At 40.2% G+C, this 15488-nt stretch overlaps 1 protein-coding gene across 1 annotated transcript in view; it reads right to left on the minus strand.

Moving 5' to 3' along the window:
* COL4A1 (collagen type IV alpha 1 chain) overlaps window positions 1-15488 on the minus strand; it is a 120798-nt gene that overhangs the window by 60940 nt on the left and 44370 nt on the right. Inside the window, exon 2 of the mRNA XM_058045832.1 lies at window positions 11202-11252. Within this exon, the coding sequence (XP_057901815.1) occupies window positions 11202-11252 (51 nt within the window). The remainder of the gene's footprint in view (window positions 1-11201; window positions 11253-15488) is intronic.

Genomic DNA, 15488 nt, shown 5'->3' on the forward strand with positions numbered 1-15488 from the left:
AGGGGGGGAGAGTCAGCAAAATCTGGATTCTTCATTGCCAGGAAGTATCTGAAAGAACTCAGTCCCATGAAAACACGAGTGCAGCATTTTTGGCATGGCCAGCAGAAGGAGCAGCCATGACAGTTTCACATTGCCAGGCTGGCTGAGGCCCTGAGCAACCTCCAGCACCACCAGGGCTGCTCTACACTGTATTGACATGTGTGACAACAAAGGGCCACCCCAAGAGCTGCTGGGGAACAGCACTCTCTTTCCCGTGATCTCTTTGCCATGGTGTTCACTCTGCATCTCCTTCTCCCTCTGCTCCTCCCCAGTGACTTGCTCCTGTGGGACTCCTCCAGTGCCACAGCCAAACGGGCTCTCAGGCTGCATTCTGAGGGGAGGACACTGGCAAGCAGCTATTTATGGAGCAAAAGCCAGTGCTGTACCCTTAATTCACAGGAACCCATACAGGTTCATATACCATGGGGCAGGCACCCTGATCACCAAATTTCACTGTGTTTTTTCACTCCCTGGCAGGATTACTCCTCTTACTATGAAAGTATCCTTTCTCAAGGGTCATGAATTCACAACACTGGGGAACCTCTGCAGCTTGATCCAAGATGAGCCCAAACCTCCAACAGTGACTCCATTGATATAAACATGTCATTAGAGGGCTTTTCAGGTTTAAGGTTAAGGGACTGAGCCTGGGCCTCTGCCTCCTAAAGAATGCTTAGACCAAAAGCATATTTCTGTGACACCTCATGGCTGTACAGAACATTCCTCAGGAAGCTGCTAAGTGTTTCCCAGGAGTATAAAAATAGAAATAACAATCTTTGATTATCCTTTCCCCTACATATCAGTATCTATGTGCTTAGCTGGTGCTCAAGTGCACGGATATACAGCGTGTCTCAAAGAAATTCAGAAGCTGAATAGGAAGTAAAGGGAGTGAAGTAAAATTAACATTCAAAAGCCAATCATGGCTATCATTTAACCAGTGCCAAGCAATTGGTTTCCTCATCAATTGTATCAATATCATACAATTTCAGGTAAACCAACTGTAAGTAAGAGCTGCTCCCTAAATAATTTAGAAGTCTTCCTCATGCAATTCCTCTTCTTCCCTGACCCATAGTTATATTCCTCATTTTCCAAATGTAGTAGTCAGTTTTTTCAGTGCAGCTGCCCAAAGTTCACATATTAGGACTTCTTGAGCCACGTACACTCTTACCTCAAGCTCTCAATACTCCTTATATTTGCATGTCTTTGGTTCGTTGTGCAATACTGCATTCCAGCACAGATAAATGTGACAGATCCAAAGTAGCTGGGATGCTGAGGGGGTACATATTCATTCATAGCATGATTGAGAGCATGGTATATGAAGTACAGAAATAGAAAATGAGAGAGAAGAAGACGACTGACAGCAACTAAACTTTATCTCCAGCTGTGGAAGTCTGCCTGCAGAGTTTGGCAGTTCAATATCAAAGTATGTGGTTGTCTTTTTGTTTAAACTTTTCTTGATTTAAAAAAAAAAGGGGGGAAAAAAGCCCAACACAACAATACAGCTTATGATGTTTCAGAAGGAAGTCACACAAACCTTTTTGCAAAGGTACACATGAGGTTCTCCAACTTTATTTTAGTTTTTAAATCTTTTATCACACATTGGTCAAGGAACCTCTTCTCATCAGCTAGAGTCACTCAGGGGAACAGAAGAGCCTCAAAGGATCATAAGGGAAGAGGATGTTTGAAGGACAAATGTGTTTGCACTGTAAAAAGAAAAAGGAAGTTCTATCACCTGCATACAGGTTGAATCAAAAGGGTGCTATATTTCCCACCCCTTCTAATCATCTGTTGAATACATTAGGTCTGAGTAACTCTTCCTTTGTTTTATTACACATTGTATTAAATCACTTCCAGTGTTGAAGGTCCAAGAATATAAGGGGTAAAAATGTTCCACACCCTTCCTACTTCATTAATGAAAATTATTTAGCATTTGTTTGCATTTGGCATTGTTTAAAGGCTCACATTTAAAGATGAAACAGCAGGGGGGAAAAAAGGGTCTTAAACTTCTCTGGGTTTTTTAATTTATTTTTGTTCAGATCCTAGACTGGGAATGAAATGTGACATTACATGCAAGTTTTATTCTCTTGCCAAAGGTTCGTCATGGACATATTTACAGAAAATAACCTCTTCCATAAATAGTAAAAACATGGGCAGCTGGTCCTAGACAGTACAGACTGCAATAAAGTTCTCATAATGAGCTACTCATATCTTGAGGGCATGCGACAGACAGCACTATTTGAGACAGTGCTAGTCTAGCTGCTTTTTTGAGTCAGGTTGGAAATGGCATTTCTAAAGATTAAAACTTTTTGAAAGTTCCACAGGAGTAAAATATCTTTCCACAAAATAGAGGAAATACTCTGGCTTCTGACTTTTAATCACGTAAATATGACAGGGCAGACAACACTGTGACACAATGTGTCTCAGAAGTGTCAATCAGTGCTTCTTCACTTAATTGTCTCTTGATTCAACCAGATCCACTGTAAAACAGACACAACAATATATATCTTTGTAATACCTCCAGGGCTGTTCAGCCTAAGGCAATAAAGTTCATAAAGATGCAATAATTATTAACAATAATGAAAACAAGTCTCTTTCTTATTTTGACATTGTAGATCATGTCAGTATCTTTGTCAGTAAGTGCCAGCCAGAAGTTGGTGTATTGCTCAGCAGGTGGCTTTAAGTTTTTTCTGCCCAAAAAAGGGGCAGGGACACGTGAAGAGGCCGGTCAGAATAAAGGACATCCGTAATGTCTGAGTGCCACCCAGAGGAGCCCGCGGGGAAGTGACACAGGCGGCTGCTGGGACAGCGCCAGCCCGGGCACAGCCCTGCCCTCCAGCCCTTCTCCTTCCTGCTCCTCCCGAACGGAGCCCAGCCACAGACTGCGGCAAAGGCAGCCTTGAGATTAAAGCTCATCCTCCGGAGAGCTTCACAAACACTAGATTCCCCCTCTTCTGATGGGGGAAACGGGGTCACTCACTTCTCCTGCCCTGACACCGCTTATTTCACTGCATTTAATACTAGAATTTCCTACAGAGATCCTTTTATAGGAATTTCACGGGGCTGGACGTGTCCTTGCTGGATTTCCAGCTTCTGTTTCCGCACTTTCAGACAGAGACTAAGTTTGAGTTGAGGTGCTGTGATCACATCCTTAACTCACGATCCCATTAAAGGTACTGCCATACAGATGGAGGCAGCACTGGTTTCTCTGTTCATTGCTTGCTGTACAAGCCTTTGGTATTCCTCTCTTTATTTCATCTAACTACTGACGTTGGAGCCAGAGGGCATTTTAGACTGCTCCTCTGTACCAATAGTCCATTCCCTCCATCACTACCACTTGAAGCCATTTATTTTGCAGTTCCACACTGTCTTTCAGACTTTGCTTGCCACTCGAGCAAACCTAACAAAATTAAGTGTTACTAAACCCCCTCAAAGCTTTAAGTATTCTGCTAACTAGCCATGAAATGCTTTTGTTGCATGTGTTTACAGTCAGTGAGAAAAGAGTGAGAAAACACCCCATTTGATGCTGGTGACTGTGCTCACTCACGGAGCTCAGTACACTGTGCACACTGAACTTTGACACAAGCCTTGGTGAGAATTATTTTTGTTGGCATATCAATACATTTAAAAATGTTCCAGATGAACTTCGGTGGAAGCTGTCACATGCTTTCTTTAAGAGCTACAAAATTTATGAGTACATTTTGCCATTATAATCACTCTTAAATATTCTAAGAGATATAAACATGATTTTCCAGACAGGAGTCAAAGTTTCTTTTCCCTTGGCTTTACCTTGATTTCGCATTTCCCTTGCTGTTAAACATTACATAAGAGAACACTTCATTACTGAAAGCTGGTCATTATTTTCAACATTTAATTGAACTCTCTTTGCTATGTTATCAATACTTCCATTAACTACTCTGTAGCCCTTTCTCAGGTGTTGTAGTTACTTGAAAAGAAATGTAAATCCTCTTCAACATCTCTTAAATATGGTTTCCCAACTGTTTTTGCTCCTACTGTGATATTAAACTTCTTTTGTGGCTAAACTAAATATGTTCTCCAGCAGGTTAGAAACTTCCCTGTGTGATAAAGTGCTCCACTATCACTCCTTTAGCAGCTACTTCAGGTTTCCTCTTTGAAAATTCCACTTTCATGCTGCTTCATACTGTTCTGTCTCCTTCCAGGCATATACTGTTACAAGCTTTGCTATTGCTTCTGCTGCAAGTGGTTTTGAGAACTTTGTATAAAATTTGGCTTTTTACCCTTCCTTAATGAAATCCAAACTTTGAGAAAATCCAGATCTGCTTTTCTGAAGTCCAACATCATATGGCCAGATGTTTTCAGTGACTAATCTTAGTTATGACCTTTCTCTGAAAGCATAAGTCTAAAATCTGAAGTAAGAAGTAGCTGACAGAAAGGAAGCAAACAACTACCACGGGGTATGGGATTTAAAAAAATAAAACAAAAAACCACCAATTTCCCAAACTACTTTTTGCCCTTGGCTAGCAAGACCAGAAAGTGATTTAAGAAGATCCCACATTACTACGGTTCCCTAGTGATAACTATATACACCCAGGTCACTTCTTGTGGATATTGCTACAGAGAAAATGTACACAGAAACTGATTATTATTAAGTGCATTGAGGATTAAATTCTTGTGTGGGAACTGACATATCACAGAACTGTCTACTTTAATGTCTGTCTTGGTCTGAGATCCCAGCAAATACAATATAAATTGGAAGAGCAGGATTATTTAAAGAAACTTAAAGGATTAACTACAAAATGTAGCTCCTGCCGTACCCCAGGGTTTGCTGTCCCAGACTCCTAAGTTACACCAACAAACCCCTGCAGCATCAGAGTTTTAGTGGGCAATTAGACCAGATACTGACAAACTGCACAGGACAAAGGTTTTCAATATGTATCTAGTCAGCAGATATTGACTCTGTATAGACATAATTTTAAATTTGGGAAGATTTCAAGCTATGCACAGGTATTGCACAGGCACTGGGCAGCTCCACTTCTTGAGCATGAAGGTTTCAGAGCAGCAGAGACCTTACATATCTTTTCATCTCTTACATCTCACATCTCACACTGGGGAAACGTGACTAACTCATTGGAGGCTCACATACTTCAGATCAAGCTAAAGCCCTGCAATCCTTCAAGAAACCATAGTGAAAGCATACACTAACAGTTGTTGTGCAAATATAAAATCAAGCTCTGTGAGCTTGTTTTATTCCATGAAGAAGAGAGCTTGAGCTCATTGTGCCAATACCCTTAAAATCAAAGACAGTGCATCTAGCAACAGCTGCTTAGAAGGTCATATTGTGCCAAATGAAATATTACTTTGTGAATACCTTCACAAGACAGCTCTGAAAACTAAATATGAGCATGTCCCAGCACATAATACTTCTGCTTTTATAGCCCTCTCTCCATAGAGATAAATTGACCAGTGTAATCCACTGGTTTGTATTAATCACAACAGATACCCACTGTACTGAGTGCAAAAATGTATCTTAACATAGAAAACGTTGCTAGAGACAATTGGGACAAATGGTTCCTATAACTATTTAAAACTAAGAAAAGCTGATGGGTTTAGATGCCACTTAGCAGTTTGGTCTGACAGCTGTGAAAGAGTAGACAACTTATCAACATTTAGCATATCACAGTCAATATTAATCAAACTTGTTTGATATTTTGTTCTTTTCAAGAATAGCAGACCTCTTCATGAAAAATTATGTTCTTTTCCCCTGATTTGAATTCAAAAGATTATTTTTCTCAGAGTAAAGGATAAATCAATAAAAATATACTGCTGTCAAAGCAGAACTGACAAAAACCATTGTGACAATATCCCAAATTTCATAAATATGAATCACAAGTTTCCCTGTAGAACATCAGATCTGCAGCTGATCAGTATCTCTGTTATTTTATTACTGTTTTCTGAGTCTGCCCTTTCAGGCATAATTAAATGATTTCATGTTATCTACTAGCCCTTTCCAGACTGCAGACACATTTTGCCTCCCACATTGCCTGTCACTCCTCTTTCCAACTTTATGGCCATCTCCAGAGTACACTGTTTGGCTGAGGTTTCCTTAACGTCCCCCGTTCAAGGTCTTTCCAACTCAGGCATAAACTGGTGCTGGACTCCAAGTTCCTACAGCAGCCACTCCACAGAATCACAGAATCACGAGGTTGGAAGAGACCTTCAAGATCATCGAGTCCAACCCATGCCCGAACACCTCAACTAAACCATGGCACCGAGTGCCACATCCAACCTTTTTATAAACACATCCAATCCTTTTTTTAAACACATCCAGGGATGGTGACTCCACCACCTCCCTGGACAGACCATTCCAGTACTCCATCACTCTTTCACTAAAAAACTTTCTCCTAATATCCAACCTATATTTCTCTTGGTGCAGCTTGAGACTGTGTCCTCTTGTTCTTGGGGGATTTAAATAGGAACACTGAGCAGTGCTTACTAAAACCAAGCAGTGTCAATGAAAAGTGATTTAAAAAATTAACATTCTTGATTCTAAAAGATATAATAAAGGTTGACTATGAAAATATAGGCATAATGATTACTGATTTGCTCCACTAAAGGAACTGACTTGCTACCTCTGATATATTTTCAAGGAAACTCAAAGTATTTAATAGTGATCTTCCACTGACTGCCAGGGCTTGTGTCCAACAAAGGGGTTTATATTGTGTTAAATCATCAATATTAGAAATACTTCTGTTCTATCTTTTGATATGTAAAATGACAGAAAACCTTCAAAGGTCCTCTCAGTCTGGTAAACCTTAAAAAAAAAAATTCACTGCAACAGTCAACTTCATTATCCAGAGCAAAGGCAGAAGCACAATACCCTGCATACAGCAAAACCATCTGTGATTTTTAAGGCTGTAGAAGTGTGCAGGAGAGAAAACACTGGTCCCTGCTCCTGTTGATGGGGAACTCCAGAGATGTCCCAGTGACTCTCAGTCTAAGTCAGAGCTACCTGGCTTCCAGATCCAAAATTCCTCAAGCAAAGCCAGTCTGTGTACTTCTGCAGCATGGTCAATGCACACATGGGTGATGCACCCGTCAAGGCAAACAGAGAATTCAAATTTATGTAGGCATAATAATACAGATACAGCCTCAGAATAAGGGAAACAAATATAAGCTAAAATTATGTTATTTGCTCAAGTTTTCCTCCTTTCAAATAATAAAAATGTCAAAACCATCAGTACATTAAGAGTTAATTCTATTCTTATCTTCAGTCTAGCAAAGTTTTTTTTTTTTTAATTGCAATACTTCATGCTCAATGACAAAAGCATGTTTGATACTCTTGTTGACTTCAACTCTCAGTGGGTAATGCTGAGACAGTGAAATCATCATAAAATATTTATACTAAAGAATGAGGATTTCTACTTCAGTGCATTCTAACTTGATAAGTCTAAGAAGATTAATCATTCTACATTATTTACAGCAACGTTCCAGTGTTGGCTTCATTTACACTTGTTTCTGATACAGAGTAAAACTAGTGCAAATGGTCATGAATGAGAGATGGAACATTTTTAGAAGAAGTCAGTGCATGGAGAATTTTACTCATCTCTGAGCAGTCTTTGTTCTGAATGGTAATTAAATGCTTAACATGATTTTCTGCACACACTAACAGCTATCACTTCTTATCTAGACAGCTGCTTGAAATTGTTCTCAAAATCTAGGTAGGCATAAAAGAGTAAACACAGCTTCAGTCTTCTTCTGAGTAGCTCAATAAAATGCAGGCAAGCATTCAACACTCTAATCAGTTTAAACAGATCTCACACTTCAGTGAGGTTTAAGAGAACAGTCAAGTTATTATGCAGAAGACCAAAAAAAAGTATGAGGTAATAAACGAAGATGTTTTAGGTTAATCTCTTTAATGGAAAACAGTATGGTATTATTTATTATTTTAGCAATATTATGTTTTTCTAAAATTTCTGTACCTTTTGTTTGGAAAATATGTGATATTTGACATTATATAGCTTAAAACAACAGCTTGATGTTCAGCGTAATAATAAAGGCTTTATAGGATAAGGGCCATCTGTTGCAATTACACTCACTTTCTGAATTTTCTGAAAGGGATGAAAACCCTTAGAATTTGTCAATTATATGCCCTTGATAATATATGAGTCATGTTAAAGAAGTTTGGCATAGAAATGCAATTTTCATGGAAACAGTCTGATGAGAGAATATTTTAAATGTACTCTAAATATGGCCATCATATTGATGAAATTATTCTCAAAGGAGAGAGAAAAATATGGCAATGTGATTTACTCTTCCATGTCTGAAATGCTCTTGGGTACTATTTCCCGGTCATTTCACAGCTTTTAAGTCAAATACCATTTTCAGCACTTTTTCTGATGAGATCATGAATATGATTATTTGGCCAAATGAATTTCAATTGAACCCCAGTCTGGAACTCCTGGGTCTGGAACTTCTTCCCACACTAGAGTAGGAAATATCTCTCCAGATGTTAATAATTAAGGCATTAAAGAGTAAACCCAGCACCCACTTCCGCAGCTCCCGGGGCTCCCATGGCAGTGAAGTGGTGTGGGAGGATTGGAAAAGGCCCTTCAGCATTCGTGCACTTCTGCATGACATGGAAGCCAGATCAAAAGGGTTTCCAGGGCAGGCAGAATGTTGGCTGTGGATGGTGGAGGGTAGAGTGGATATGTCCTCCCACATGAGAAGTGGAGAGCAGATGTTCTTTTATGTGGTCTCCTGGGGTACCACAGGAGCTGGGCATGGCAGCCTCCTCCGAGCCCAGATCTTGGCTAAAATCAGCCTTTCTAATCTGTCCTCTGATTAAGAAACATTCACATAGATTTTTGAAGGAACAGGTACCATTACTGATGTGTGTGTTAATGGGAACCACGTTTAGCAGGGACCAAATCCAAATGCATTTGTTGGAAATGCCATTTGCAGAAATATTACAGAGGCAAGCAGGAAGGATGATCCCCTTACTCTCCCTCACCAGGTTCTGTCTCCAGGCCTGGGACCAAGTGGCAGGCTATTCCTTACTCTAGACAGACACCAAACGTAATGAATCGGGATAAAAACTGAGCAGGGCTGAAGGGCAGGGGGCAGATTTCTTAAAAATAAAACTCAGTTTTCTGTTCAAAATCTTAAATATCTTCTAAACAGAGTTAAGATAATGAGCAAGCATTGATCTGAACCAGATTTAAGCATGTTAAATGCATTCCAAAATACCTTCAAATGCCTGTCTTGAGTGTTGTTTTCTAGGTATAACTAGACATTCACTTGTCCAGATGTCTCTAATGTCAATAACTACATTTCCTACAAAGTTTAAAATTATGTGAATACTTCATTATATACCTGCTAAAGTCAGAGAAATTTGTGATGGAACCCATTAGGAAGAATGGAGAGCACACTGCCACACTGGAACTTAATATGCCTTCTGTTACTATGGACTGATATTTTTCTCTCATCAACATTTTTAAACAGCCTACATTAATGTGAAGTAGTTTTGGATTCTAGCATATCAGACAAGCATCTATTTCTTTTAAACAGAACATTTGAGATGTTCTCTGGACTACGCAAATGAAAAATGCCAGCAAAAGCTCTACCAAACAGACAGGAACACAGCTGGAAATAAATGAAGCATAAGGCTTAATACTATCTATTTCCTCAAGCTATCATTTTTTAAAAATTATCTTGTTACAAGATGCTGGCATACCTTATGAACTGAAAACTGATGTCTTTCAACAAAAGGGTTATAACATGTCTCCTTCATTCTACCGTGACTCATTTGTACTTGTTACTGAACAATAAGATCAAGCTATCAAGGAATAAATTCAGAGTTCTGAACCTTTACCAAATCTTTGCTGTATTTGTTTTCAATATATAGTTGACTTTTATTAAACAGACATTAATGGGTCATTTAAAAAAGGAGACTCCATCTGAATGATGCTCCAGACCTTGACACTTTTTATCTGTATCACAAATTCATCTATGCTCTGTTACAAAGAAAATTATCTGGCTTGGGCCTCCAATTAAGTAATTTACATTCCTAGTTGTGGAAAACACCAAAGAAAAGCCACCAACAGACATCCTTAAATCCATCATCCGTAAATATGCAGCTATTGCCTTTCAGACAACACGGAATACCAGCTGTCTATTTATTTCAAAGAACAAAACAATCCCCAAAACAAAAAGCAAACAACCCCCCCATCTCTTCTAAGTATTCCTTTGGGTGACCTAAACAACTTACCTCAAAACACATAACACATACCCAAAGCAACCACAGGATGAGAAAACTGTGGTTTACATTCATTTAGAAAGGTAGATGTACAGCACATTTGCATGCACAGGAGAACACATCATAGATTAAAATCTCTACAAGCAAAATTGGAAGAGATAAGGAGATGGTTGAATGTCTATAATATTTACAAAAGCAGGTAGGTTACAGGGGGAATTCACAGAGTGCTTAAGTGCTCTGTAATTTTTCTTCACTGTAACTGCTTTAAAAGAAGACTTTAAAGTGCCTTTTTTTCATATACAAGAAGTTTGGATAACTGAATGGGAACTTTAAAACTCATTGCAAGGTTCTGTCAAAAGTTTTACATTTTTTTTCTTGACCTGCAACCCTTTTCTGTATCTAAGTTGATCATTAACCTCCCTCTTCCTAGTGCAAGTCTTTGCCTCCCAGGGCTAACCCTGGTCAGGGAGCATTGATTATGATGCATCACAGCCATTCTGGAGAGCAATCTGCACGGCATGCTGAGAGGAGCCTTCCTGAACTGAACTGCTTGCCTCACTTCCAGAACTGGTCAGGATGTCAAGCCTGCTGCCCACTGAGGACGCTGGAGATGAGGTGAGGGAAAGGTGGGAGTGAAGGGTCAGCATCCCACTCGATGGGGGAGGACAGAGGGCACGGCCACATTAGGCTGGGAGCTTCACTCCAGAGTGAAGGCATTCACCTGTCCCCAGCCCTGGCCCTCCTGCCCTCTGCAGCCACGGCCACAGAGGAGGCTGCTGCTCAGAAACCCTGCTGATGGCACTGCCTGGCCTTGGCCATGCCCCTGGCACTGCAAGCCTTCACTGAACCCAGTGGCTCACCTGGCTCCCAGGGGATTTTATACCCTGTGGTTGAAATAGGCAAGAAAATGAAATGGACAGAGCTGACTTACCTTTTGTCCTTTTACTCCACTGCAATCACATTTTCCACAACCGGAACATCCCTGAAAATAAAAGAAATTGAGAATTAAATGTCTGAAGTGGGTGACAGGCAGAGCACACTGCAATGAGCCAGGGATGTCAGCAGCACCCCAGTGACTGCAAGGCTGGTCAGGGCAGGGAAAGTTTGCTTAAGCCCATACAGTAACATGAGAGAAGTCAGATTAACTGGTGCACAGGTAAAATCTTACAGTCACTTTGTGTTACCAAAGATGCTCTAAAGTGCATCAGGCCAATCTCTACTTTTCCTCCTCACAGTCATGAAGCAACTCAGCAGTCAATTGCTTTTACTGTTGTCGTGCCCCTCAGAAACAAACCAGAGCAAAAGAAGCAGAACATCTGTATCAGTGAATATTCCACCAACGCACAGGAGATCCTTCAGCAGCCCCTTCAGGCCATTATTCAGAAGCAGTCAAGGACAGCACCTCCCCTGAGACAGTTTCAGCACAGATGCTGGGCACCTGTCCCTCTACACCTGCAGGCTCTGCAGTCTACTGGGATCTCAGTACTGCTGGGAAATGAAAAGAAAATGCACCTAATCCGTTTTGAATTTGGAAAGCCCCCAATGAGACCAATAAATATTAACCCAGAAAGCTAAATAATACAGTAACATTTTTACTTGGTAAATACATTTTATTTTAAAGTAAAGCATCAAAGAGAAATGGGGCTTTAATACTTAAAAAAAAGGCCGTCCAATGAAACTACAGTGCTATCTCCTAAAAAATTTATTGCTTTTGTTGACACTTTTTTTTGTATATGTACATCCACTGAATTTGTTTCTTGAAGTAGAATTTTCTCCATACTGACGTAAAGCAAAAATAGTTATGATTTTGACAATTTACAACTTTTACTTACATTATTATACCATGTTATATTATAAATTCACACAAAGGTGAGAATTAACATGATTAGAATGAGTTTTTATCATATAATGCAGAAAGAGAACTAGATCTGAAGACAACACCTAGACATTCTGCAGTGGAACCTCAGCAAGGATCAGAAAGGAAACGTGCCACCCACTGAATAATCAGCTTCACTCCTTGCAGGACATGGTTATGCCTGGAAAAACATTGGGTCTCCCATTACAAGGAGTGACCTGGTATGACCTCTCTTAGTTTTTCAGACCTGATGAGATCTCAGCTGGATGAGGCATGCTTGCAGCTCATACTTCCTCCTCCAGAATCATGTAGAATGTTATCAGTTTTATCAACACATCCCCTAAACTCAGAAGTCTGTTTTAGTTGCATCTGGGAATGTACTTAACATAAGTCACTGAATCATTATAAACATCTGTTTTCAAGTTAATCCCTGCATATTTCCTTCAGCCTATTATTTAACATGCACTGTTTTAGAAAAAAACCGTGTTGTTATTTAAGTATGGTTTTGTTCTCAAATTTAGCATAGCCAGAAGAATGGGCTTGTGCTTTCGAGCCTCTTTTTGTCCCCACAAAAATGAGTCCATTATATTCCATTTTTCCTGTTTTTAATGCCTCAGATTAGAATAACCAAAGGCAAGGAAGGTAAGAAGGTACTGAGCACCAGGGAGCACAACTGCACAAGGTCCTGCTGGGGCAAGGGCTGCAGCCTGCCATGCCAGAACAGGCACCTGCTCTACAAAACACTGCCTTTATTCCACAGCAACATCATCTCCTTCTGCCACTGATGCAACCTCTGTGGGTGGGTGGGAGGTTGGCCAGCAACGACAGCCACTGCTGGACAGCATTATCCTCAACTCCTAAAATGCATTTAGAATCTGAGCAACGTGATAACACTCTGCCTATACTCGGAAGAAGTATGAGGCTTTTCCTTCTGCTTCTCTGGTAAAAGGGGAGGGCCAGACTGGAAGAAGCTTGTGGATCAGAGGTCACTTTAAGGAGGTGAAAAGGGCACTTAAGTAATGAGATGCTGGAAGAGAGAAGGATGATTATAGCACGTACAGGAATCATCACAAGGCAATTAAACTGAAACTATGCAAATCATTGTTCATTTCTAATCATTGGTTTTAAATCAGTCTCATGACATGAATAATCCACGTAATGATTTCCCACTATATATGACTAGAGATATTGAGACAAATAGAAAGAAATAACTCTGTCCTATCTCCCAGACATCCTCAGAGAGACTACGCCTTCCCCAGAAACTGCAGGGAGCTTGGAACAATCACTGCTGTCCTCCAAGTGCCAAAACAGAGAAGGAACAGTGCTGGGCAGGAAGCATAATCTGTGGTGGGAGTGACAGATGAAAAGGCAGTCTCTTTATCCTGTGTCTAGGAGCCAGTTACAGGCTAATCCAAAGATTGGCCAGGTGCACTGCACCAGGTACCTCCCCTATTTTGCATGGTACACTCACAATTTTCAAACAGCCACAGCTTCCTTGCACCATAGGCCAGCCTCTCATGCAACATTACAGGACATTCATTTTATCTTACTCCACCCACAAAATATAAGTCTGCCCAGAAGCAAAAGCTTATTTTAGTGATGCAAATTGTTTCATTTCTTGACAAGCATTTCCATTCCATTTCATTCTCCCAGACTGTCTGCAACTGATAAGCTCAGTGAATCATCCTAGTAAATCAGTATTAAACTATAAAAAGACTACATCCCTTCAACACGACACACACAGAGGTGCCACATGCAGCCTGAGTGTTTGCCTAAAGGACACCTATCTATTTTCCATCACATTAACATATAGCCCAAAACAAGTCCCGCTAATGAATGGGTGTCCCAATCTGGACCTCTGGCTTCCATGACCCACATACTGAGCCTTACAAGCCTTAAGCCCTGTCAGTGACAGAGCTGAGAAAGCTGCTAAAATTCCCTGCAGCAGATGAACAAACTCTGCTCTGCAAGGCAGCCTGTAAGACATCTGTCAGATCACAGCTACAGACTTGTTGCGTTCTGCCCTGTTTTTCCACGTCCAGCTACTTTCCTGGCATTTGAGGACTACTGCTTGGAACTTGCACAGGAACGATGCAAACAGCCAGATGAGCAGCCTAGGAGGGAGATGACTGCCATATTTGGAAATGCACCATTTCTGGAGGCCACAGACATCTCCAAAAAAATACAAAGGCAGAGTCAGTTCTTGGAAGCTACACTCTCTTAGAGAAGAGCATTTCTCAAGACAAAATGTAGTTCCCTTTCCCACAACATCACCTCAGGCTCTGCTTACTGAATTTCAGTTGCTGAGCAGCCACCAGCTTAGGCCAATTGCCGAGGTATCAACAGAGTTCACATTGAAGCCTGCAAAGCACAGCTATAAGGTAAAAATTTAGTTAAACTCTCCCTGGTCACTTAAGTCTGTTCATGTTAAAAATCACATTCCAGGGAACATAGTCACTAATCCTGCACAAAATATATTGTCTTTCAAATCACAGAAAATCCTGTGGATAGGTGAGGCTAAAACAGATGTCAAAATTCTCTGGTTATTCACAAATTACCTATTTCATAGCCAAAGTGCTTCAAAAAGGTAAAAATAATCATAATTACTTCATCTTGTGATTAAATCATTAGAAAATGACAATTTCTGTTTAGATGGGATGCTTGAACTGATGATGTTTTCCGATTAAATAGTGAAGATTTCCCACTCTATATTGCCTTAGTTTAAACTACATTTTAAGCTGAATTACCATAGCAGTTTCACGCTGAAACACAAGAAAGGCTAAGCAAACAGGATGGCTGTTTGACAGGGACAACTTTAAGTCTGAATCTCCTCTTACCACAAAATCAACCCTTTCCACCTCTGTATAAACCCAGTCTCTTGGAAGCCCAAGGGAGATTCATCCCTCTGTAGCAGGCACTTCTTCCTAAGTGCACATGCATGCAACTCATGTAGCTGACATGAGAGCTGGATCAATAATATCTTCACATTTCACATCCCACCAAATACAGAAACAGTGAGTTGATGCCAACTGCAGGACACTTATCTTGCATTCCTCTCATATTTTCTTCTCTTTCCAGAATGTCAAAATAGCTCCCTGGCTGTATTACTATTCTTGTCTTCAACCTTTAGATATAACTACTGAATTAGCAGAACTGCTATTTTGTGTACAAAGTACCACTAGAGGAAACTACTAAAATTAGTTAAATTAGTATTAGTTAAAATTAGTAATTAGTTAAAATTAGTATTTTGTTAACTGATTTTACAGTCCATTAACAACTTTGAAAAAAATCATGTAGCTAAAACTCCTGATTTACACTTAGCTAGAACAAAGAAGATAACAAAAAAATCTGCACTGTCTTAGC

The sequence above is a fragment of the Melospiza georgiana genome, chromosome 2 (genome assembly GCF_028018845.1).
Source record: "Melospiza georgiana isolate bMelGeo1 chromosome 2, bMelGeo1.pri, whole genome shotgun sequence".
Lineage (NCBI taxonomy): Eukaryota > Metazoa > Chordata > Aves > Passeriformes > Passerellidae > Melospiza > Melospiza georgiana.